The sequence below is a fragment of the Dermochelys coriacea genome, chromosome 9 (genome assembly GCF_009764565.3).
Source record: "Dermochelys coriacea isolate rDerCor1 chromosome 9, rDerCor1.pri.v4, whole genome shotgun sequence".
Taxonomy (NCBI): Eukaryota; Metazoa; Chordata; order Testudines; family Dermochelyidae; genus Dermochelys; species Dermochelys coriacea.
The window spans coordinates 50417062-50444075 of NC_050076.1; the positions used below are offsets into that span (position 1 = coordinate 50417062).

The following is a 27014-nucleotide window of genomic DNA, read 5'->3' on the forward strand; positions in this document are numbered from 1 at the left end:
GGGTCCCATCCCCCTGTTTGAGAACCCCTGACCTAACCAAATCCAATGGCTTTAAACTGAATCTAGACAAATTCAGACTAAAAATAAAATGGCCAAAAGAGCTCTATGTAAGTGTGTCTCTTTCACTAACAGAAGTTGGTCCCATAAAAGATATTACCTCACCCACCTCGTGCATGTCAGAAATAAAATGTACAATTTTAACAGGGAGGGTAATTAGCTATTGAAACAATTCATCTAGGGATGTGGTGAATTCTCCCATCATTTGAAGTTTAAAAGAGATGCTCCTGTTCAACTACACATTATTAGCTTTATGCAAGAATTCACTGGATGAAATTCTAGAGTCTGCATTATGCAGGTGGTCAGGCTAGAAGAAGCAGCAAAAATGTCTGGTTATTGCATAAATATAAGATTATAAATTATGACAAATTATGTAAAAAAATGTTTGATTACTCTCAAGATCTTTATCCAGAGCAACTAAAGGGGGAACAAAGTGGAAAATGTCTCCCTTGCAGCTGAAAACCTTTGGCAATGAGCTCTTGACAACTCAAGTTACAGTTATCTAACACTTGCCATTGTATATCCCTGCTTTCAGTTGTTTAGAACTTTGCCAAACTTTACCATACTAGGTTGCCTCTGGTTTATTTATTTATTTTACATTTCAGCAAAAATAGTTCAGCTGTTTCTAAAAACAATGTAAGAGGGCAATGTTTTTCCCATATTAAAAAACTCTTACAACTGTTTCATGGAGAAATTCGAGCACTTTCATGCTTTGAAGCTGTGCCTTTTGCCATCTATGTGAAAATCCATCTGAATTTTGCCAATTATAAACCTCTCAAAAAAAAAACCCACAACCAAAACCAGTTTGCACATGCTCAGTAGAGGTTTGTTAAAGACTGACAGCTAAATTCCCAGAAGATTCCATCTGCACTGAGCATGTTCCATCCCCACACAGCTCCTGCGTGCTGACTGGACTGAACACATATGATCGCCACAGAGTGACTGCATGCACCATTCCAGAGCTGAAGCAGCTGAGCAGGACATTTCCTGCAACTGCTCCTCCTGGCCATCAGGGACCACTGTAGCACCAGATAGAAACAGAGCAGGGAGAACATTTCTCCTGAGCTTTCAATGCCCACTCTGCTGGTACCCAGGCACACTAAGGGATGGAGAAGGGTTTGCAGGAAGGTATGGATAGGAGCAAGGAAGACAGGACAGGATCAGGACCCAGTGGGAAGGGGCAGTGTTGCAGAAGAGCGGGGCAAAGGCAAAAAGGCTACAACCACTAGCACATTTTCTTCCACAATCTAGAATTTAACCCACTATCCCCAAGTCTCACTATTCCTCAGCTGTCAGCATATACCTGTGAAACCCTGTGACAAAAATGGACCTTCATCCTCTAGTGGGTGGGCCACCTAGAGGATAACAGATTACTACTGCTATCAGTTAACCCATTAACTAAAGCGGTAGAGATGTGTGCTACAGCTCTAAAGGTCGCAACCCCGCTGATGACCCATATAGGAACCAATATGGTTCCACCTGATGGAACTTGTCTTTTCAGTTTGCATTTGTAAAAAGTTAGGAACTTACAGGACAAAAATTACTATGTTAAGGTTGCAAAGTCAAGCTCTTAAAGTGAGGAAATACCAGAATTAAGGTTGCCTGTGCAACCTCAATTTGCCCCCCATGTTCATACGCATTGTGATTCACTCTGTAATTGGACGATTACATACTACTATTCTTCAGCCAATAGCTTGGCCAACTGAAATAAGACATCCTGAAACAAACAAAAACTTCTTAGGGGGTAGAAGAGTTTGACCTCCCTTGTCTCCAAAACAGGCTCTGGATCAGAGAGAGTTTAAAATGGAATTCACTCCTTATAATGCTTTGTAAAGACAGAACAATGTTATTGCCAAGCTGTGACATGACTGGCTACACCTAAGTCCCTTTACAACAACAGGGAATGGGTCACTTGATTACCTGCATAGGCACCAACTTCCCTGCTTTCCCCTGGGTGCTCGATGCCCACTCCACCCCTTCCATGCGGCCCAGCCCATGCCCTGCCTCTTCCCACCCCTGCCCCACCCCCTTTCCAACCCCTTCCCCAAAGTCCCCACCACAACTCCGTCCCCTCCCTGCCCCTATTCCAACTTCTTCCCCAAACCTCCGCCCCGGCCCTGCCTCTTCCCCGCCCCCTCACCTGAGCATGCCACATTCCTGCTCCTCCTCCTCCCTCCCAGCATGCCTCCAAACAGGTGTTTGGCGGCAGCTGGGGGAAGCGCTGGGAGGTAGGCGGAGGAGCCGGGATGCAGTGTGCTCAGGGCGGGGGGAGGTAGGGGAAGGGCAGCTTAGCTGCCAGTGGGTGCAGAGCACCCACTAATTTTTTCCCTGTGGGAAATTTTTCCCTGCTCCAGCCCCGGAACACCAATGGAGTCGGCGCCTATGATTACCTGTTGTGTTCATTCCCTCTCGGGCACCTGGCATTGGCCACTTCAGAAGACAGAATACTGGGCTAGATGGACCTTTGGTCTGACCCAGTATGGCTGTTCTTATATTCCCAACCCAAAAGTGCTCAACACTCTATTTTCACATAGCAGTGTTAAAATACCACTAAATATAAAAAGTATTCCTACTCCAGAGGAAAAAAAGAAAGCTAATGAGCAGAATTACAGACAGGAAAAGGTGAAGCATTCAAAGCAAGTGAACTAGATTGGAAAAGATTTGAAGAAATCATTAAGGGGGAATGTAGGCTAGAAGAGGATGATAATTATAGCTGCACAAATAATTAATGTTTTGGTTTGATGGCCAACAACCCCCACACTCCTCAAAAAAAACCAAGACTTGGTTTGTTTAGAACCAAAACTCATTTTCCTCTGTTTTTCTTACCAAAATGAAAAATCAAAAAAATTTTGTTCAGGTTTTCAATACAAAATGTTGAAATGATTTGTTTTGAAGATGTACAATCTTCTTTTGACATTTTTGAAAAAAAAAATCCTCATTTTCTCTTTGGCTGAAACTCTTTACCAAATCTGCAAATAAGCTTTGGTCACCCTGAAACTGCATTTTCCAGCAAATTTACTATTCACCAAAAAAAATTCACCCAGCTCTACTGAGGAACACTTGACACATTTAGCAAAAGGTCAATTCCACTAGCCAAGATCTGTAATAGGAATATTGTGACTGCAAACAAACCTGCACAAATTAGTCAAAAAATAATTCCTTGGGGCTATAGTCAAGGGAACCTATACACAGACTTCTTCCAGCACCATGTTTGGTTATACTTAATATGAAGGATGATACTGGGTTTCCAAAATCAAGAGCAGGTCAGAAGGGAGACTGAAAAACCTCAAAACCTTGGTTCAGTCCCCACCCAATGTCAATACCATTGATACAATATAAAACGGGATAAGCCTACTTGAAACCAGAAGGAAGAGATTAACTGTATAGTAATGATTGAACATGTATAACTAACTATACAGTTAGGAAAAAAAAAAGTATTGTTTGTCAAAAGTGATACATCTGGATTTCCAAAACCAAGTTTTAAATTTAAATTTTGTTTATAGAAAGACTTCCACTTTCTTGAGCCATCATATATTTTTCAGGATTGTCACTTTTTGCTCCTTCCTTTACACAAAACTTGCAGCTTGAACAGTGCTAGAGATAAATTGCTAAGTGTTTTATGTGGCAATTTATCAATCCTCATGGGCACAACCACTTTAAGAAAAAACAATCTTTCACGCTGACAGCCTGAAACCCAGCAATGTTTTTCGGATAAGACAGAGTCTCAGTTTTACTGTGATCAATAGACTGATCCCATTAGTATTTGAGGAGGAAGGAGGAGCTTTAAAAATGCATTTGCACAAAAATACAAAGAAAAAAAAAGTTGTAAGATAAAGGAAAACAACTACGGTGAATCTTCCCATAAAACACAAATTTCCTTTAATAGCATAAGCTGGGATATGAACATATTGTATTCCCTGTAGATGGAAAACAATCTATTTGCAAGGCTGGTTGAGAATATGAAAAAACAGAACTGGGAAAGCAACTTTTCTGGCTCAAGATAAACAAATGGTCACCAGGACCACTTGGAGTGGGTACTAGTTTGCTCCTGCCCCTCAAAATGACAAAGGGGTCTCTAGGCCAAATTTGAGCCAGAGGCATTGTGACCGGCACACAAGGTCACAGATCGCAGTGCCACTCACGTTTGGCCCAGATCCCACCATTGCAACCACTGGCTTCATCGCACCAGGTCCCGAGGCAATCTGCCAGGCCAAGAGCCCGGATACAGAAGTAGAGTTGGGGATACCGCTCCCACCAGCAGTGGGACTGGAGCTCAGGGAAAGACAGGACCAAGAGCAGCCCCTCGCCACACACAAGGCAGAGACCCACAATCCCAGCAGGGTGGGCAGCATCCCCACAGGCTTGGGTCCTCTCTGACCGCCCCTTCCCTCCCTGGCCCCCCATCCCAGCAGGGAGGGAAGAGACTCCACAGGCCTGGGCCCACTCTGTGCCCCTCATTCTCCTCCCCTCTTCTTAAACTCTCATCTCCATGGTAATTTTTTTTTTAAAAGGGTGAGGGGCCCTCAGTTTCAGATTTTGTCCCATGTTCCCAGAACCTCTGCATGGCCCTGATGATGACTCCAGTTAAGATCCATCATATTTTTGTTTCTAGTGAGATGCTTGATTGGAAGGGTTGTGGGGAAACGTGCTTGCATATGTGATGGTTATGTCCAAGAATTAAATGTTTTGAGGAGGAAATTATTAGTGAGATTCATCTTATGACAAAATGCCTATTTCCTACAGATCCCCTGACCAGCTTACTTAATGAGCCAATAAAAAAATCTGCATTTTAAAGATAACATTTTATATTATTACCTGCTAAACTCTATTGCACATTACTGAACATGTGTGACCCACCGTTACTCCTATTGTACTGTGGTACAGTAAAATATGGACTGTCCTTGTAATAGAAAGGTTTTCACACCACTTACGTACACAAGAGATGCACCGAAGAGAGCACAGATATTGACAAATTTGGTCTCCCTTTCTATCGTACTCAAAGGAGGAGGGCTCCCCAGTCAGCAAGCCAAAATTATTAGCCAGGTTCTTGGAACATTAACCTGAGACTTCATAAGTAATGTTAACTTTTTATTGTAACTTTGCCCTAATAAAAAGTTTAAAAAATAAACAAATGGTCATATGATACCGATGAAATTTACTTTTGACCAACCTCAGATAGATGGAAATTTTACTGAAAAACTCACTAACTATACCAGTCAAAATGTGAGGGAAAGTGCAAAAAAGTAACGCGACGCAAATGTTATCCACTTTCTTCTATACAGTCGGTGTTACTGACAGAATGTCTCCCCATTACCATACCTAAAAATGCAATTCCTCCAAAAATTTAACTTTGGAGTACCAAAAACTTTACATTTATAAAATAAATGTATTAATACTTTACAATTAAAGGAAGCATGAATAAGCTCAAACCAAGGTGTTCATTTTTTGGAAACCTAACTATGGAAAGCATTTATTTGGTCTTAATTCCCATTTTATATCAAGTTAAGGTGGAGATCCTTAAATAGCACCAAGACTCAATAGTGATGTACATAAACTCTAAGCCTCACTGATCGATGCTTTCACTGTGTAAGTATTTGTACATTTAATGAATTTTAAGACCAGAAATCCAACCTCCACTAGCCACAGAATTTTACCCCACAATTTGATTCTAGATCAACAACCCACTTTTGAACTACAGCATGTCTTTTAGAAAGACACCCAGCCTTGATTTAAGAACTCCAAATGATGGAGAATTTACACGCCTATAAGAAATCTGTTCTACTGGTTAATTACACTCACCATTACAAAAAATCTTATTTCCAGTTTCAACTGCTGAATTCAAACAGCGAATTGAGAAAGGCAGTTGTTGAAGCAGATTGAAGCAGGCGGAGCACATGATACAAAGAAGAGGGACAGCTATGGGGTATGCTGCTTGCTCCCCAAGCTTTCAGCAGAGGGGTGGCTACCCCAATTCCCCACACACCCACACCACACTGACTAACTCGCACAGCTCAGTCCCAGTCTGCACCAGGCTCATTTTTAAAACCTAGGCTCGATTCTCTGATCAGGGTCTTCAGTGGCTGGGCCAAAGTCCTTGTCCAGAACACGCAGGCACCACCCGGGGCATCACTTGCACAGCGCCATGGTGACAAGAGGACAAGGACCACAGAGCAGCAACCGCCTTTTCACTCATGGCCACCACCAGAACCGAGCGGGCTCACCCAGACCAGGGAAGGGCACAAAGCCCGTGCTGCAGTAGGGTACAGCCAATACCTACCTCCACAGCCTCCCCTGCCTGGATCAGCAGCAGGGTCAAGGCCGCTGAATGTATCCCCAGCCCAAGCGCAGTGCCCCAGCCCGTGCCCTGCCCTGACCCTGCACTGGCCAACCCCCATCCCACACCAGCCCTGACCCCCTTCCCCCAGCCAAACCCCACCCCGGCCCCTCTCTGAGCCCAGCCCTACTCCAGTCCCAGCCCTACTCCAGTCCCAGCCCCCTTCCCCAGTCAACCCTCTCCTCCGCCCCATGCCATGCCCGCCCTGGCCATAGCCCCCTCCCTGGCCAACCTTCGCATGACAGCCCTGCTCCAACCCAGACAAGCCCCTTCCTCCCTGGCCAACCCCCCACCCCGTAACAGCCCCTCCCTGGACAACCCCCTCACCAGCCCCACGCCAGCCACGCTCCCAGCCCCGCCAGGTGTACAGCAAGAGATGCTGAGAGCCATTGGACTAAACTGTAAACCCTGCGTCTGACAGAAACCCTGCACCCCCACGCCCTGAGTCCCCGCTCCGACCCCGGCCCCGCCCGGCCGGCCGGCTCCGACCCCGCGCCCCCTCCCCGGCCCCCTCCCCCCGCTCCGACCCCGCGCCCCCTCCCCGGCCCCCTCCCCCCGCTCCGACCCCGGCCCCGCCCGGCCGGCCGGCTCCGACCCCGCGCCCCCTCCCCCCGCTCCGACCCCGGCCCCGCCCGGCCGGCCGGCTCCGACCCCGCGCCCCCTCCCCCCGCTCCGACCCCGCCCCGCCCGGCCGGCCGGCTCCGACCCCGCGCCCCCTCCCCCCGCTCCGACCCCGCCCCGCCCGGCCGGCCGGCTCCGACCCCGCGCCCCCTCCCCCCGCTCCGACCCCGGCCCCGCCCGGCCGACCGGCTCCGACCCCGCGCCCCCTCCCCCCGCTCTGACCCCGCGCCCCCTCCCCGGCCCCCTCCCCCCGCTCCGACCCCGGCCCCGCCCGGCCGGCCGGCTCCGACCCCCGCGCCCCCTCCCCCCGCTCCGACCCCGGCCCCGCCCGGCCGGCCGGCTCCGACCCCCGCGCCCCCCTCCCCCCGCTCCGACCCCGGCCCCGCCCGGCCGGCCGGCTCCGACCCCGCGCCCCCTCCCCCCGCTCCGACCCCGGCCCCGCCCGGCCGGCCGGCTCCGACCCCGCGCCCCCTCCCCCCGCTCCGACCCCGGCCCCGCCCGGCCGGCCGGCTCCGACCCCGCGCCCCCTCCCCCCGCTCCGACCCCGGCCGCCCGCACTCACAGTGGCACCAGCCCAGGTGGCAGCACCAGTGCAGGCGGAAGCAGCGGCCGTGGCTGTGGGTGGCGCAGAGCGGGCGCCCGGCGCAGGGCTGGAAGTCGGGTCTCCCCGCGCAGCTGCGGGCCAGCGCCTGAGCCTCGTCCCGCTTCTCGCTCTTCCCGGCCGCCGCCCCGCTCATGGCGCCGCCGAGCCGAGCCGAGCCGCCAGCGGGGAGCGTCCCCCGCGCCACAGGGCAGCGAGCGCCGCGGGCAGGGCCCGGCCAGCCCGCCCGGCTCCGCCCAGCGCCCGCCGCGCCGCGCCGCGCGGGGCCCGACCAGCAGGCGCCTCCCCCGGCCAGCCGGCCGGGGCGGGGCTGCGGCGCTCCGGAGCCCGCCCAGGGCCCGCAGGCTGCCGGTCTCCGGCCCGATGCCGGCTCCAGCCCCTCCCGACCCCGGTCAGAGCTGGGCAGCCTCTGATGCCCCCCAACATAGCATTTCCCTCACAGCTGGGTTGCCTGGTCAGCCCCCCCCCTCCCCACAGCTTGCCCAGCCTCCGCCCCCGCCCCCGCCTCCCTCTTGTCCTCACACACACACAGCTGGACAGACTCTACCACTCCCCGCCACAGCGGCTTTGCCCCCCCCATATACCCAGCTGGGAGCCGCTGCCCCCCATCCCCTATCAAGTCACTCATGTGTATTAAACTGAGAGCCGGGTGGCCGGGATGTGCCCTGTGTGGGGCTGGGATGATCCGCATCCCTTTGTCCCTATGGCAAGGATGCTCCATTGCTGAGTCAGGGGCGGTTTGCTATGTAACCAGCTGCTGAGTGGCCTATCCCTGGCCCCACGCACCCCCTGCCCCCCACACCTCCTTGTATAGCTGAACAGCATCCCTTCCTCCCCCCACGCACACACCTCTGTGCACCTCCCCACTGCAGACACTGCTCCTGCTCCCTAGCAGCCCCCTTTCCTCCTCCAGCAAATTCATAATCAGAATGATCCGCTGGGATGACAAGACAGCAGTGCTGGCAACCTGTACAAAAACCTAGGCAACTGTCTCTGGCAGAGGTAATTCAGCATCTGCCCAGGGTAGGTCATCACAGCAATATTTAGGGGTTTAGTCCCTTGTAGCCATTTGCCATTAATATGTCTGATTTGGTGGCAAATTATATGACACTATTTCTCCTCTCACCTTATTTTTCCCTAGTATGAGAGCTTTTTTCATTCACTTCAGAGCCATGTGTTATTTATTATTTTTATGTATTTGTTTCTGGTAACTTGAGAAAATATCATTGGCACACTACTTCATATTGTGGACATTGGAGTAGAAAATGTCTTTCCATTTCAGTTTCTTCTTTCGTGGTTGCACAGTCATTCCTCTTTGGGTTTGCATTGTGCTTTGTTTTTCTCAGTTTGTGATCACTGATTCTGTATTTGGGAACAGTCCACCTTGTTTTCCTGATCTCGCTGCAGTGAGTTGCTTGAGAGTTGTATGTAGGGATCTATTAAAAGTCTGTCTTTTTTCTCATCTGTTCTCCCCTTCCACGATTTGTATAGAAGTTTTGGGTTTTGTCTGATGTTTTCAGTATTCAGTTTGGGGTGAGCTTGTTTCCCTACACCCCACTTCTCAGTGCTGTAGTGATGCTGATGCATGGGTGTGCTGTAGAAACAGCATGTCTTCCCTTAGTTGTCATTTTTGGTTGTGAAGCACTTTATTAAAAACCCACAACGGGCCCATGTCAGCTGGCTCTGGCTCATGGGGACCCTCCTTTTCCTATCCCCACCATCCCAGAGCTCGGGCTCTAGTTCGAGGCCAAACATCTACACTGCAATTAAACAGGCCCTTAGCCCAGCAGTTCTCAACCAGGGGTCTGCAGCCCCCTGGGGGTTCATGAGCCCTTTGAAGGGGGCCATGGAGCCCCACAGCTGAAACCCAGTACCCCGAGCCCCAGTGCTGTAGCCAAGAGCAGCGCAGGGTAAACCTAGCAGCCCTCCCACTCCAGCTGGAATTGGCGCAGGGCTGAAGCCGGCAGCCCCCCCCACCAGCTGGGAGCAGTGTGGGGCTGAAGCTGGTGGGCCCCCCCCCCCACCAGCTGGGAGCGGTGCAGGCTGAAGCTGGCAGCGCCCCCCAGGAGTGATGTGGGCCTGAAGCTGACAAACCTCCCCCCCAAGCCAGGGGTAGCGGGGGGCTGAAGCTGGGAGCCCCCCCATACACAGCCCCTAAATACCTGCTTCCTGAGCTACTTCCCTGCCCATACACAACCCCTAGCTATCCCCTCCTTGCACCCTGAGTGGTTTTCAAACTTGAACCGAGTCCCTGCTTTGAGTTATATTTTTTGTTTGCATCCCCCCACAGCCTAGACAGGCTGAGTGGCCTCCTGAGTGAGTCAGAGGGTGGAGGTGGTGTTCCCTCCCTGGACCCTGTGTGCGGAGCTGGCTCGAGCCCCACCAGCCCTTGCCCCCACAACAAAGAGAAGTAAATCTATGCCTATGCCCTAGGGTCCCCCACCTCCGGCCCAGAGCCCTGCGCTTCCCCCTCTCCCACCAGGCCCTGGCATTTTTATAGCATGTTGAGGGGGAGTCTCAGCAAGAAAAGGTTGAGAACCCCTGCCTTAGCCCAAGCCTCATGAGCCTGGGTCAGCTCGCATGGGCCAGCTGAGGGTATATATTGCAGTGTAGATGTGTTATGGAAAGAGTATATTATGCTTTAGTTCATATACTAGTGGAAATTTAATATGTGGTGGTGTTAATTAGTTCTAGTTCTGCTCTTAAGCCATTGCTTGGTGAGTTCTGGTCTGTAAACACATTTGTTTGCAGAATGGTAAGGCTAGGGTCTCCAGTGCCATTTTCTTCTGATAAGTACAATTAGCTGTTAAGATTTGGCCCCAGACTTTGCACCTGAGTGGCAGAATTATACTAGTGAATAGTTTTGTAGTAGAGTAATTGGATTTTATTTATCCAGATTTTATTTTCAAATAGTTTAAGACCTCCTTGCCTTTCCTCTTCTAATGTTTTCATAGCTAGCTTGAAATATTTTGTGATACTTATTATCAGGGCTAGGTATATAACACTTCAGCATCTCTGCTTCCAAAATAACATTTTAATTTGGGCTGGGGTTTTCTTTTTTTGTATTTTTAATTATGATTTCATTCTTTTGTAGGATGACCTCTAGAGCCTATGTCTTGTAGTGTGCTTCTGGTGGGAATAAACTCCTTTATAGACAGTTGTGCATTGGCAAGAGTATAATCAAGTCATCAGCATATTTTTGAGTTGTTAGTCAGAATCCTGGGTCTGAGGACTGCTCCAGTAAAATGGACTATTGATAGAGCTGATCAAACAGTTTATTTAGTCAATTTAGCCTTTTATTCTGTTCATGAATTGTCTGCAAACATAATTTTTATTAGATGTTCAAAATCATTTGATGAATAGCTTTCACTAATATATTTGAATTTATAGATTGTTCAAATTGTCCCCAGCAAATATTCAGTTGATTATTAAACACCCAGACAAAAACTATTTTAACTCTGTCGTAAGGCGAGACTATATATCAATAACTTAAGAGCAAAAATGTTACTGGGATACAGCAGTTATCGCAAAATGAAGCATTATAAACCCAGGAAACATAGAATTTCGGTTACACTTAAAAGAAATGCAATCATGTTAAGGTCTGGAAATTGCAGTTTTATGACTCTTTCCTGCACCCTCTTCAATTTTTCAACATACTTTTTAATATATGGACCCCAGAACTGGATGCAGTATTCCCATATCATTCTCACCAATGCCATACACAGAGGTAAAATCACCTCCCTAGTCCTACTCACTACTCTTCTCTTTCTACATCCATGGACTGCATTAGCACTTTTTGTCACAGCATGGCACTAGAAACTCAAATTGTTTGACCATTGTAACCCATAGATCCTTTTCGAAGTCTCTGCTTTCCAGGGTGCAGTCCCCCATTCTGTAGGCATGGCCAGAATTCCTTAGTCCTATGCATATAACTCTGTATTGGGCAATTAACATGCATTTTGTTTGAATGGGCCCAGGTTACCAAGCAATCCAGATCGCTCTGTAAGACTTGCCTGTCCTTTTTGTTATTTACCAGTATATCTGTATCAATCTAGATATTATATAAATTTTGTATTTTCTTTTCTCTCTAGAATATATATTTAATATTTCTGCCAATACCCATGTACAGCTCTATTTATTTAGCAGGATGTTTTTCCCTTTGGAGAGACACCCTTGAAACAGTGATATATACACTGTAGTATCTTGCAAGCAGTGGCTCAGAAACATAAGGGACAGAATTGTATTAACTGCATATTTTTATTTCTTGTTTAACTCTGTTTTATGCAGAAATGCTATTTTCTCATATGTATTTTTCATGCGATACATCCGTAGACTGTCAAAACAAGTTAAAATATGACTTCCTCAGCTTGTAGTTTTAAGCTCTTTAAGTTTGCAAAGGAATTTGTGTACAGAATATTTGCTTGTTCATTAATGACCTGGAAGTTCTTAATATTCCAACCACAAATTTTCTTTAAGGTGAAGTTAAAGTTTGCTTCTCCCTTGAAAAGTGATGGTAAAAATGGTATTGTCTGGTTCCATATTCATGTGTTGAACTGGTTTCCCTATTAAATTTGCTGAATTTGCAAGTAAATTTTTTTTAAGGCTCCTCTGCTGAGTGGTGGCAGGCTGCAAGTTGGCTTGCCATTGGAAGAGAAATCAATGCCACAGTCTGTGTATTTTCTTAGTGTAACTTGTTTTTGCACTATATACCCCAGTCCTTGAACGGAGTTGGTCAAACAACACGCAGGCAAATCCCTCTTTCTGAAATCTCAGCCAAAACACCAATGCCCAGTTCCCAGGGAGCAACAATGCCTCAAAACTCTGTACAAATCAGAGAGATTAAGGCAAAGAGCAACCTAGCACACTACTTTCAACAGTTCCCCAAAAAGAAACTATGCCACAAAACTAACAACAATGCCTGTCTTCAAAGACTGAACAGGGCTCCCATTCTAAGAGAAAAACTTGTAACCATCCGGTGACTAAAACTCAGTGGCAGATGCAGCCTCCCATTTCAATGGGTGCATTCCTGCTCTGCGGGCACCACCTGTTGCTCATCGCCACTAAATGCCCGCAGCAGCACCTTCTGCCCTCACACTGCAACCCTAATCCTGACCTGGTGAGGATGGGAGACCCTGTGGGGGAGGCTGGAGAGTGAGCCTGCCCTGCACTCTCCCAGCAGCAGCGGCTTCAACCCCTGCACCAGGTTGCATCACCCAGAGTGGGGAACTGGGATCAACCCTGTGAGACAGGAGCTCCTGTTGCAGGGTTTCTGTGGATGAAGCTGCCCTTGCTCCCACCATAACATACTAACTGACATCCCCACAAACTCACCCTAGCTGGTCAGATTTATGTCAATATCTGGAAGAAAATATAAAATCATTGCAGATAAAGTTTTCAAGTGACACAAAGATTGGTAGCAAGTGATAAATAACAATCAAGACAGGTCAGAGTGATCTGGATTGCTTGGTAGTCTGCACTCAACTAAACAGCTTGTATTTTAAAAGGCAGGTTAGAATGTTGTGCATACTTACAGGATGGGGAATTGTATCCTAGAAAGCGGAGACTTTGTGGAAGAGTCTTAGGGGTTATTGTGGATTACTAACCAAACAAACTACCAAGAGATGTAGTGGATTCTCCATGACTGGAGTATTTAATTCAAGATTGGATGTTTCTCTAAAAGATACACTCAGCAAGTACAGGGCTCTATTTGGTGGGCTCAGTGTAAAAACTTTTCATGGCCTTGTTACGTAGAAGGTCAGACTAGAGGGTTAGAATGGTCCTTTTGGGTCTGAACTGTCTCTCATGCACATGTACAAACACGCTGAAATTGAGGGTGTGTGCATGGGAAGAAGGGGAGGGAAAGTACAGAACCAGGAATGTACGTGACACCTGTGCTCCTCAAGCACAATGGAGCTCTCCATAGCAAGGCTAGAAATTTTTGGGAGAGGATTGCAGGGTATCTCCATGGATGTTTCATTGAGATCTCTCAGGAGGAGTCAAGGGACATCTCTGTTACATAACACACTGCTCTGCATGGCCCCCTCTGCATAACTCCAGAAGGGAATGAGGAGCAGATAGCAACTCTACCTCTCTTGGTTGTACCACTCTCTCTTCTAGCACCAGTAAATTAATGAAAAGTTGAAAGCTGTGTCCTGCTAATTTGGGGGTGCCATCCCTGTAATGGAAAATTTATTTACACACTTATCTGAGGATCCTTCCTCTGCATCAGGCTCGCCCATGCTCGACTACCAGCACTGACTGGACTATGCTGGAGTCAAAAACAGGTCCTGGCTCACTGCGCAGCTGGATCCCCTGGTCACCTGTCCCCCATCCTCCTCATTGTTCAGAGCAGAGGCCTGTGACTTGGGCTCCTTGGAGATATCCACAGCGGTGTGTGGGCTGCTGGTGGTGTCTCCTCCAAGTCTGGCATGCAGTCTTTGTAAAAGAGGCAGGTCTGCAGCTCTGCACCAGATTGACTGTTGATCTCCCTGGACTTCTGGTACGCCTGCTACAATTTCTTGGCTTTCACATAGCACTGCTGCAGGTCATTGGTGTAACCCTTCCACTGCATCCTCCAAGCAATCTGCTCGTAGATGTTGATATTTCTATGGCTGGTTCGAAGCTGTTCCTGCACAGCCTCTTCTCCCCACCGGCTCAGGATATCCAATTTCTCCCATCTACTCCAAGCAGGAGTGTGTCTGGAACATGCAGCCAACACAGTCAGCTGTGCACAACAATGGAGAGCAGATAGAGGTGTGCTCACCAAGCTGGACAACCAGGAAAAGGCATTTCAAAAATTTGTGGAGGTTTTAAAGGTGGGGAAGGTGGGCTTTGGTCTACATAACTTCTGGGCAGCAGAGCTCACAGTTGTGACCAGAACAGTCAGGATCAGGTACTGAGGGACAGCTGCTGGAGGACTGTTAGTGCAGAGATAAGTAATGCAATGTCTACACTTGTGCTGCATCACCCTCTCTACGTCAACCATGGCTCAATGCCACATGAGGAGGTGGTGTTACTATGGCCGTGTAATGGGGCACTTACATCAGTGGGAGATAAATTTAAGCATAGACACATGCACAATTAGGTCAATACAAGGTGGCTTACATTGACCTAATTTTGTAATGTAGACCAATCCTAAGAAACTCCACAAACCTCAGCACCTTCCATTTCAGGTGCAAGACACTCATCTTCAGCCTGCCTTTTGCTAGTTCACAGGGCACACAAAATAAAATGTAATTAAATTTAAAAAATCCATACAGTCTCTTCCATGTGAGGATAGGAAGAAAGAACCATACAGATGGCAGATGCTAGTTATATCTCTCAATGTACTGCTGGTAGTGTTCAGACCATGGTGATGGGTGTGGCACAGGAATCCAAATAAAATAAAATTGGAGCTGCTGAATGCTCAGGACTTTTGAAAATGTCCTAGGAGTCTATCTTTACATGCCGATTTTGAAAATCTTGGCTGTAGTTTCTTGACCAGGACCAATGTTTAGGCTCTTCAGAAAAGGTTTGTACATTCGTACTATTGTGCTTGATTAGTCAGTACTAGAAGGTTGCACATTTGGTAGCTTGGGTAGGCTGGGTGCGTTGCACGCACCAGGCACTTATTGCATCTCTCCATTCCCCCCACAAACTCCCTGTGTGCCAGCCCCTGCTATTTCAGGAACTCCGTACAACCTACTCCCTCATGCCAGGGGCTCTGTCACCCAATCCCATCTCCACCATGTGCTAGAGGTGCTGTTTCCCCTCCCCCTCAGGACTTTCCAGTCTCCCTCTCCTGCCAGGAGCTCTGTATGTTCCCTATTTCTCCCTCAATTATTATTTCTTTTCTTTCTTTGTAGGAGATAAGTCATTCAGGATGTCAATGTTTTAAAACTCTCTGCCTTCCCTCCCAATAGCTAACATGGGGTGCATTGTTATGCTGGAAGGTGTTGATGGCTACTATCAACTGGTTCTTTTACCTAGACAATCGCAGGTGGCTGAAGCTATTGGGTCTGCTAACCTGATGCCAGGGTCTCTGGGTCTCTACCACCAGGAAACTGACCTGCAAGACCTTGATATCTGCTACCACTGGGCAAAAAAGTGACCAGTGTACATGTGGGAGAACAATGCAGCAAAACCTGATAATACAACATAGGTGATGACAGAAAATGAAAATCAGTTTTATTAAAAATTAATGAAACAAAGCAGAGTCTGTTTTCAGATATGGCTTTTCCTAAGAAGAGAATGTGTGTGTTCTGGAGCCACCAGGATCACCCGCCAGTAACTGGGAGCTGTGCTCTTTGCACAAGAGCAAGAGAAGTCCTTATCCCACAGGGCCAAGTTCAGAAAAGCAAATATTTCTCTTCCTGTTCTTTTATCTGCTGGAGGCTTCTCTCCCTGCCTGTAGCACAACTCCTATCTGCAGAGCTCTTGAGCCCATTTACTTTCCATGGTGCCCTTTGTTCACCTGAAACACTGAAATGCCACACAAGGCTTTTCTCCTGTCACTTGTAGTTCACAAAGCCCTCCATGCCTTCTACGCTGAGCAGCTGCCAGTGGGCAGGCTAGAAAAGCAGGTGAGGAGTTCTGGAAAAACACACACACGCTCCCTCTTGGAGTGGAGGCACTTTTGTCGGAAGGAAGAGGTTGGAGGGCAGGGGCAATACTAAGGAAGGAGGGGGAAGGGTGTGATCTTCCAGCCACTAGCTAATGAGCAGGTCATAGTCTTCTGTGATTGTGCTGTGTTTGTTAGTGTTATTTTGAGGGCTGGAGATAGGTGCTGAGTGCTATCCCTTGATACTAGCTCTGGATGCTCTCTTCACTGCATCACAATTTATTTCCAAAATGCACAGTTCCATTTTGCACCATTCTCCACTCCCTCCAGTCAATCCAAAACTCCACAAACCTGCACTCCGTGAAGAGACCATTATCTGGGGCAGTCTAATCTGTTCCCTTTGAGAGGGGAAGGTCCATCCTGTAAATGAATCCCTAGTAAACTGGATGATTCGGGGGTGGCTCTCCCGTGGGGACTAGTTCCTATGGTTTGCCTTTGGTCACTAGAGGGTGCTGTGGCAGGAACAAGAGTAGATCTGTACTGCTAGGAGACACAGCTAGGTGAGGATACCAGTCTGCAGTGAATCTTCATTGGCTTTGTCTCCCCCGAGCCAGGACTCCCAGCCTACCCTCCTACTTTCAACTGTCTCATGCGCTGCCAGGTGTTGCTCCCTCCCTCACCAGAGGAATGGCAAGAGGCAGGCAGTTAAGAACAGCAGCTGTTAGGATCCAGCAGTCGGGTGAGTGCAGCTTGTCAGGAAAGAGCCAGCCAGAAGGGATCTCCTACTGGCAGCTTGAGGGGTTGTGTGGTGCACTAGCGAGGTGGGAGGGAGGGGTGTATTGTGAGTAGGGAAAGGGAAGCGACAGCAACTACCATTTGAGGGAGTAGTTACTCCGCTTAGCTGAGCCAGACGTTATTCTTCAACCTGCTGTGCTTTGGATTTGATTGGAACAGACTTCACTGATTATGGCAGTGAGAGATACCTGTCACCAGTAGACAAGTGGCTGAATGCATAGAGAAGGCTGCAGGGACATCACAGCTTGCTGCTCTGGTGTCCTGCATGGGACATCCACTCCTTCAGGGGAGGGTTTCCCATGGACACCAGTTTCTTCAGAAAAGCAGTGGGTTGCATTCTGGGAATGTCAGGATGGGCCTCAGAATATTTTTGCAATTTAGCCAGAATGTGAGGTAGCCCAATGGTAGAAGCATAAAACATGGGGCCACCTCTGTGTTTTGGCCATCCGTAGCCATGAACGTAGATTACATCAATATCTTCTGGGGCAGAAGCTATTCCATCATCTAAAATCTGGAAGCCCTCATTGATGAGGGTATACAGACAACGCTCCAGGATTTCCTCCTCGTCTATGAAGCGTGCCTGAATATGATGGGCATCTCTATACCCAATCAGGAAATTGTGAAGCCATGGATCTGGATTAGCTATTCTAGCCCCAGGTTTATCATATTGGTACCAGCCCATACCAGTCTTCTGGCCATACCTTCCATTCTCACATAGATGATCAGGCAGTGGGCTGTATCTCCTCCTGCCACGCAGGCGAGCAGGAGTTCCTGGAGCCAGTTCGGGTCCAGTCAGGCCCTGCCCTTTCCGAGATCTCCAGCCCACATCAAGCCCAGCAAGATCTGACATTCGGAAGGGCCCCATATTGAAACCAAATCCCTCTAGAGCTTGATCTACTTCTTCTGGTTTACATCCTTCTTCTAGCAGGAAAACTGCCTGTTCAGCATAAGGAACCATCATTCTGTTACCAACAAATCCAAAGCAATTCCCTACAACAACCCCTATTTTGCCTATAGTTTTAGCTAAACCCATGGCGGTGGCAATGGTGATGGGCGATGTGTGACGACCACGGATTATTTCTAACAGCTTCATTACATGGGCAGGTGAGAAGAAGTGAGTACCAATGACCTGGTGAGGGCGAGTGGTGGCTGAAGCAATCTCATCAATATCCAGGGCAGAGGTGTTAGTGCACAAGAAGGACCCTGGCTTGCAGATTGCTGACAACTTATGGAAGATCTCCTTCTTCAGAGCCATGTCCTCAAACACAGCCTCAATAACTAGATCTACATCCTGTAACACACGAAAGTCCAGAGTGAACTGGAGAAGGGCTGGATCACAGGCATCCGAGCGTTGGCCACTCCACTGCATTTTTGAAGCCTCATGTTCTAGAAGGGATGTCACAGCTCTTCCTCCTACCTCCAGCTGCTTCTGATCCTGCTCTAGAGCTACTACGGACATCTTGGCCTTCACCAGAGAAGTCACAATGCCTCGGCCCATTGTTCCCAGCCCTAATGATAAAAGCAAGAGAGAAACAGAGACTGTAAGTACTAGGAATTATTAAGTACACCTCTGCAAATGGGCTCCTTTGGTACTTCCAGCACGTAAAGCAGGTCTCTGTGCAAATTAAACAGGGGCATGTAGATGGGAAAAAAGTAAATGGAAAATTGGGGGAAAGCAACATTTTAATTTGGTCTTTGAGTGCACTTAGAGGGCTAATTGGAGCATCTGTCTGAAAAGTGAAGATGTAACGGCAAGCTAATGTCTGTTCAAGGATGTAGAACCATGCTGGGGTAGTATGCAGAGCACATGTACCCTTGTGTATAGAATAGAATAGAATAGAATATTAGGGTTGGAAGGGACCTCAGGAGATTATCTAGTCCAACCCCCTGCTCAAAGCAGGACCAATCCCCAATATTTGCCCAAGATCCTTAAATGGCCCCCTCAAGGATTGAACTCACAACCCTGGGTTTAGCAGGCCAATGCTCAAACTACTGAGCTATCCCTCCCCCAATTTAATTTAAGTCGGTTCTCCAATTCATATATTATCATATGGGAGGTAGCTGGAGTAGGGCAGTAGAAGTCAGGAAACCTGGATTCTATTTGCAGCTCTGCTACTGACTTCCAGTGTGACCCTTTGCAAGGCACTTTTGAGTACCTAAGTTCCCCAGCTGTAAATTAGGGCTGTTGAACCTTTATCTATTTTTAAAACATGCACACAGAAAACTGTCATACGTAAGCAAGAGGAAACAAATAAGAGTTTAACTCTAGTGAAGTACAGAACTTGATCTTCCAGACCCTGTACTACGCGGAACTTCAAACTCTGGAAATGGAATTTGGCATTTGATTTAAAACTAGAGTATCAGCCAGGCAAATCATTAATTGTTACTGATACTGTTTCTAGAGTTTATGATGTAACCAATATAATTGAAGAGGAAGATGTAGTACATGTAGAGGTATTTAAAAATTGTTTCCTGTATCAGAAAGAGTATGGGAAGAAATTGTACAAGCAACTAGACAGAATGAGAATTTACAAAAGATTATTACAGCTATTGAAAAAGGATATAATAAAATGATACTGAAGCCATATAATCAACTTATTAAAGACTTTTCAGTCATTGAAGGAATTCTGTTTAAAGACAATAGGGTAGTAATTCCTGTAGTGTTAACAGCAGAGATGTTGGAACACATACATGAGGGACATTTAGCCATAGAAAAATGTAAAGGTAGAGAAAGAGAGGTTCTGTATTGACCACAAATGAACCAAAACATAGAGGTTTACATAAAAGAAAAAAGAAAAGGAGTACTTGTGGCACCTTAGAGACTAACAAATTTATTAGAGCATAAGCTTTCGTGAGTTACAGCTCACACGAAAGCTTATGCTCTAATAAATTTGTTAGTCTCTAAGGTGCCACAAGTACTCCTTCTCTTTTTGCGAATACAGACTAACACGGCTGCTACTCTGAAACCTGACATAAAAGAAAGTGACATATGTCACAAATATAGAAATGCTCAGTCTAAACAGCCTATGACATTTATTCAAGAAAAAGACTTGGTATAAAGTAGGTTTCAATCTATTTGAATATAAAGGACATGCATATGTTATAGTTCTTGACTATTTTTTGTATTTTCCTGAAATATCTATACTAGAAAACACTTGTGCCAAACAATTCATTAATAAAATTAATGGGGGACTTAGGTACTCAAAAGTTTTTGCATGGCATACTCAATGCGGTAATGATTGATAATGGACTTCAATTTCACAATCAAGAGTTTAAGTTTTGCCATAGCATATGATTTCAAATATATTACATCAAGTCCAGGTTACCCACAATCTACTGGGCTAATTGAAAATGCTGTTAAAATAGTACAAATATTACAACAAAAGTTAAATTTGGAGATTGAGAAGGATCCTCCAAAGGATAAGCTGAAAGAGCAACTAGACGGGTAGGAGGAGAACCAGGTTAAGACAGAGTTCTGAGAGCTAAGGAAAGACAACATTTCAAGAAGAGCATGGTCAATTATGCTGAAGGAGTCTGACAGGTCAAGGAGAAGGATGGGGTACTGTTTCTGAGCTTTGGCTAGGAAGAAGTCATTACAGACTTTGGTGAGAGCAGTTTCAATGGAGTGCAAGGGGTGGAAGCCACATTGGAGAGGGTCTAGGACACAACTCCAGGAGAGGAAGTCCAGACAGTGACTGTGAACAGCACATTCCATGACCCTAGAAATGAAAAGGAGACAAGGGGAAATAGGAGGGAAAAAACAAACAGTGCCACAAACATGCTTTAGTCTCTCCTGTCTTAAAAATCCTACCCTAGACCCCACTTGCCTCTCCAACTACTGCCCCATTCCTCAACTCCTTCAGCTTGTCCTTTGGAGGATCCATCTCATCCCCGCTCCAACTTTCTGTGGGGGTTCCACAGAGCTCTGTCTGGGGACCTCTCCTCTTCTCCCTCTGTACCTTATCTCATCACACATAAATTCAACTGTGCAGATGATTGGCAGGCCTCTCCACTCTTGTCCAAACTAAAATCTTGGCCTGTCTCTCTGACATCTCATTATGGATGTATAGCCATCAGCTCAAACTCTACACGGCTAAAACAGAGTTCTTAGTCTCCCACCCAATCCTCTTTCTCAACCACTGTGGACAATACCACCATCCTGCCTGTCCCTCAAGCCTGTAATCTGGCTGTCATCTTCAACTCATGCTGTTCTCTACATCCTCACACCCAGGCTATATTTAAATCTTGCAGACTCTTTCTACATAACATTGTTCAGATACGACTTCTCCTATCCAGCCTCACTGCTAAAACTCGGGTTCAAGCTCTCATCTTGCACCTTGATAACTGCAACATCCTTTTCCCTGTTCTTGACAAATGCCATCTTGGCCTACTCACATCCATTCAGAACACTGCTGGAAAGATCATTTCCTTAGCCCATTTCTTTGACTATGTCACCCCTCTTTTTGCATCCCTCCACTGGCTCCTCCTTCTCTAGCGTATCAGACATACTCTACACGTCTTCATTTTCGAGGCTGTTTATGGCCTATCCCCACCCTACCATTCTCTTGTTTGCTATTGAAATGTTAATTCCTGCCTCCGTCTGGTCCATGATGCCAGCCTCCATAGCTCATTTGTCAAATTTTCAAACAAACATCTTTGTCCTTTTTCCCACGCTGCCCCTCATGCTTGAGAGGAGGTCCCTGTAAACATCTACAAAACTAACTCAATATCCTCCTTCAAATACTTCCTTAAAACTCTTCTTTGCTGCGATGCCTGCAAAAACTTGACAATGGTTGGGCTGCTGGCCCACTGCCTATCACTCTCCTGCTGGTAATAGCTCACTTTACCTGATCACTCTTCTTACAGTCTGTATGGTAACACCCATTGTTTCATGTTCTCTGTGTATATAAAATCTCCCCACTGTATTTTCCACTGCATTCATCTGATGAAGTGAGTTGTAGCTCACAAAAGCTTATGCTCAAATAAATTTGTTAGTCTCTAAGGTGCCACAAGTACTCCTTTTCTTTTTGCAGATACAGACTAACACGGCTGCTACTCTGAAACCTGTCATATTGTCTCATTGTACTCCCCTGTCTTTCTCCATGTGTTGTCTCTTATACTTAGATTGTAAGCTCCTTGGGGAAGAGACAGTCTTGTTCTGAGTTTGTGCAGCACCTAGTACAATGACTAGGGCTCCTGCATGCTACAGTAATATAAGTAAATAAAAAATAGTCTGAGAACCACATAAAAAGTAAAATGCCAGTGGAGTTTAAAAGTTTTTTCATGTGCCAAGCACTCCTATAAAGCAAAGAGGCACTGTGAATGTGAGCACTGTTAACATCCAGAATAAAGCCACAACTTTACAAGGTCTGCAGTAATTCTATCAAAATTATTTTTTAAAATCCAAAATCCAGCTGACCAGGTTTTCGAATGAAAGTTTATCAGCCAAACAAAGAAACACAAACCAAGGGGATTAAAAAATTAATCTAAAGCTGCTTTATGAAGAATGGCTGAAATTATGTCATCAGTAAAACATGCTCAAGTCTCCATAAAGCAGGTCAAACAAGGTGCAGTATTTTTTCCACAAGCAGCCTGTCATCACTGATGTAGCTCTGACCACGTGTTATACACACAAATACATGCTATGCAAAACATTTCCTATCTTGACAACAAGAACAAAGATTTTGAAAATGTGTTTTCAAAGACAGCTATTTTACTTCTGATGGGAAATGTCACCAGAACTCTTATTTATGCCTGTCTTGGGTCCAATGATAGAAAAATAAGATCTGTAACATCATAATCAAAGTTAACATACCACTAAAATTTCATTTACATAACCAACAAAAGTAAAGTAATTTAAAATGATTGCACATGTCCTTCTGTCCATTCCCATATACTGAATGCAGACAAAATACAGATGTTAACACTAAAAACACGCTGCCAGCCTGCTGCCCCTCCTCCCACCTCTGCCAGATCTTTCATCAGCAACTGGGGGTTTGAAGGTGGATTCGGCACCAGGATCTCAGATCTTCCACTGGTGAACCACAAAGACTATTTTTTGTTTTAGGCAGTCCGACATCCTTGTGGTACTTCATTCTCTAGGACACAGACCTGAGCCCATGGACAAGACATGAGTTTGCCAAGTTCAATTTTGGCCCAGGATAGTTGGTTACCAAGTTACCACCTGACTCTTCAATGGCCTGTATGTAAGGAGGTTTTCCTTAGCATGGTGGTAAAAGCAGTGGAAGCATCTGGAGCCTTGTTACACTAGAACAGCCAGCAGGGATAACACTTGTGGGTTTTTTTCTAAAATTGGGTGGTCGAGACAAGGGGAGACTTGAACATTCAGCAGGTTAAGAGGCACATCTGCCAATGACCTCATTAGATCCTTTTTGCTTGTAAGGCTGGTGATCTTGAGGAAGAGTGTATATGTGATGGGGTGTACTCCCCACACTTGCCCTGAGAGGGTAAATTAGGCCAATTAACATATAGGCAGCACCTGGAGGAAAGCAAGGGAGTGCTAGGGCCTAATTGGTTGATGAAGTCCAGCTGGGGGAGGAGCTGGGCTGGGTTTATAAAACTAGGAAGCTGCAACAGACAGGGCTTCAGGGAAGTAGGCTGCAGTCATTCCTTGGGAGAAGGTAGGTGTGTTAGTGGCTAGACAGTTGTCCATAGTTACTCCCTAGAAGGGAATTGGAAGGCTGATGAACCCAGAGAAGGTGGACATGGCACACGCCAGGTAGAGGACAGTGGACTGCCTGGGACAGTTTGTCCTGGAAAGACTTGGTTACATATACACACACACAGGGAAGGGGAAACCACGTAATGACAGCCCTCCAGAGGAGGAGGCTTCAATTCCTGAAGCAAGAGGGGTCTGCAGGGTGAGAGGATGACAGCAGAGACACCATCAGAGGAGGGTGCAATATCTGGCTGGAGCTAATACCCAGAATGACCAGCAGGAAGTGCCACCAGCTGCAAAAGCACCCCCCCCCCCATGACAGTATAACAGAACAGAAAAATAGTAGAGAATCATCAGGACTCTCTGGGATGTGGAGGGACCTGGGGGAAAGAAGAAAAAGAAAAAGTAACTTCTGCTCAGATGGTCCAAAATGACTGAATCCCACCTCAAACTATGCAGTCTCCAGCATCAGAAACCCAGGGATGTGACCAGGAAACACTCCACAGGTTGTATGGATTGGGGTGCTTCCTCAGAACTGTTGTGCTCAGGGATTCAGGGCTGTCTTCTCTCATTTCCTCTTAGTCATCTCAATAATAATAAACCAAGCTCTTATCAGATCTGTCTTAGCATATTTCACACCCATTGCAATGCCAACAGCAGCAGCCTAATGGCTTCCTCACAGATAGAACCTCCACATCAGATCTTCTTCCTTTCAGTTCTTTGCCATACAGCTAAAAACTACTCTTCTACCCATTTCATTATACAATACATATGTACGTTACAAATCCACTTGTTGGGCAGATTGAGCAAATCATGGTTTTCAGTTATTGATCAGTCATATAAGATTCAACTAATATATAGTGACTCCATATATTACAGAAATATGTACTAAATTCAAACTATATTAAATTGTAATCTGACTTTAAATGTACAATTACATTAAAATGCTATGTCAGGGAAATGCTATGTAGCATGTTCAGAATATAAAAGTATTGTTCCAGCATTATGTTTAAAATCATGCAGAACAAATGCTGGCAGACTGATGTAAATTGAGGCTGCTCTATTTCAATGATTATTTGGGGTTAATATTTCTAGTTGAAATTATTAATGTGATAGCAGGTGAACAGGAGGGGCAAACAGGGGACTTCTGTATGGAGTTCACAGGAAGGCGCATGAGAGGTTCTCTTGCTAGGTACAGTTCTATGCTCAGTGTGATGGCCAGCAACAGATCAGTGATTGCAACCTGCAATGGATAGGGAATATTTTTTTTCCTGCCTGAAGCCAGAAGGGACTTCCTGTGTACAACGTGCGAATTGGTGATTGTGCTGGAAGGAAAGATTTGTGGTTTGGAATTACAAGGACTGACACTGCAGCGCATCAGAGAGGATGTAGAGTACTGGAACAACCAGATTCAGGAAGCATCACCACCCAGAGTCAAGGAAGAAATGAACTGGTGGCCAAAGAATGAGAGAATGTGGAAATCAGAGAGTTTGTAACCATCAGAGGCATGAGGTCAAATTGGCATTCTACTCTGTTGGAGGCAGATGAGGACAGGCGGGCTGTAACTACCAGAGAGGACCGGGAAGAATTCCACACAGATAGAAGTATCCAATCAGCTTCTCAGCATGGAAACTGCAGAAAATGTCTCTGAAGAGCCAGCTAGTTGAATGGAACAGGTGCATTGGACATTCCTGAGAATGGCTGCTCAGCCCAATCTGGAAGACTATCAAGCGTACCTGTGAAGAGATCTCCAGCCATCCACAGAAGACAGATAATACCTAGATGAGAATGCTATGCAAAGGAGAATGGAAAGAACATTCTGCAAAAGACAGGCAGATAGCAGGATGGTGTGCTGCCTTACTGGAGCCAAGACATGAGACATTACTCTAAGATTGGCTAGGCTTCTGAATTCAGCAGGCAAGGATCCATTGGCCCCAATGACACTGCTTCACAGGATACCTTGCAGATTATATAGACAACTTCACAGAACTCAGCATGGGGCTGAAGGAGAATATTCAAGTGATCTCTGAGATCCTTCCTGTCTCATGAGCAAAAGAAAACAGAAGTCAGACATTCCAGAGGTGAACTGCTGCCAGGGCAATAGTGTAAGATAGAGAGTTTTGGTTTTGTAGAACATTGGTCTACCTTCTATGAGGAGAGAGAGCTGTATAGTCACCTCAGTTGAAGGGGAACCAATCTCATCAGGGACAGGCTGGCTAGAGTAATCAGAAGGACATTAAACTAACATAGAAGGTGAAAAGGGGGAACAAATGAGCACTCATTTAGTACAAAATCAAGATATCAAAGCACCAAAGGACATGAAAAGAATAAATTGTTTAGTTGCTTATACACCAAAGCTAGGAACCCAAGTAATGAACAAGAAGAATTGGAATTGTTCATTTATTAGCATAAATTTGATGTAGACAGTATTACTGAAACCAAGTGGGAAGATCTGCATGATTGGAATTTTAAAATCCATGGTTACAACTGGTTTAGGAAGGGTCTAGTGGACAAAAGGGGAGAGGGAGAGTCACTCTGTCAAAAATGGCATTGCCTGTTTCCAAGTCTCTGACATCTAGGAAGTAAATTATCTTGAATGCTTGTTAGAATATGAATCTATAGATAAAGCACAAGAGGGTTGTCTGCTACAGACACCAAATCACACTTGGGAACAGGATGATCAAATAATAAAACCGATTGCCTACTGGGTCAGACCAATGGTCCATCTAGCCCAGTGACTTATCTTCCGACTGTGGCCAGTGCCAGATGCTTCAGAGGGAATGAACAGAACAGGGCAATTTATCAAGTGACAATCATTGAGCGCTAATCTATAATGTGCAGGGGAAAAAAACTGGGTTGTAATGGGGGTCTTCAATCTAACTGACACATGCTGGAGGTTTCCTGCTTCCAATATTGAAAATGTCACTGGAATTTCTATAAATTATAGATGACAATTTTCTAACTCAAACAGTATTGCATCCAATCCAGAGGGATTCTATATTAGACTTCTCCTTGACAGATCATGAGGAATTGATCACAGAACTAAAAACTAGTGGTTGCTTACATGCAAGTAATCAATATACTTGGTGGTTTAGAAAGGCCACTTTCACAAAGCTGGAAACAATTATGAGCCGAATCAGCTGGGAGAAAGAAGAGATGTATATAAAATGGAAAAAGGAGAAATTGTTAGCAATGAATATAAACTACAAGCTAGAAACTGTAGAAAATGGATAAGGGATGCAAAAAGACACTGTAACAGGGTGCACTCACCACTGTGGTGCCTCCTTGTGTGTAGCAATCAGCTCTTGTCTGGCCTACCACGCCCTTCCATTAGTCACTCAGTTGCTTGCCCGCCCCAGCTGGGCTTCATCATCAATTAGCCTTATCA

The 27014-nt window shown here is 46.2% G+C and overlaps 2 protein-coding genes across 2 annotated transcripts in view; both read right to left on the reverse strand.

Annotated features, from left to right (window-relative positions):
• C9H3orf70 (chromosome 9 C3orf70 homolog) overlaps positions 1-7860 on the reverse strand; it is a 41137-nt gene extending 33277 nt beyond the window's left edge. Inside the window, exon 1 of the mRNA XM_038417067.2 lies at positions 7575-7860. Within this exon, the coding sequence (XP_038272995.1) occupies positions 7575-7749 (175 nt within the window). The 5' untranslated portion in view covers positions 7750-7860. The remainder of the gene's footprint in view (positions 1-7574) is intronic.
• Positions 7861-15756: 7896 nt separating this feature from the next.
• The window catches only part of EHHADH (enoyl-CoA hydratase and 3-hydroxyacyl CoA dehydrogenase), a 55610-nt gene continuing 44352 nt past the window's right edge, over positions 15757-27014 (reverse strand). Inside the window, exon 7 of the mRNA XM_038417247.2 lies at positions 15757-18456. Within this exon, the coding sequence (XP_038273175.1) occupies positions 17186-18456 (1271 nt within the window). The 3' untranslated portion in view covers positions 15757-17185. The remainder of the gene's footprint in view (positions 18457-27014) is intronic.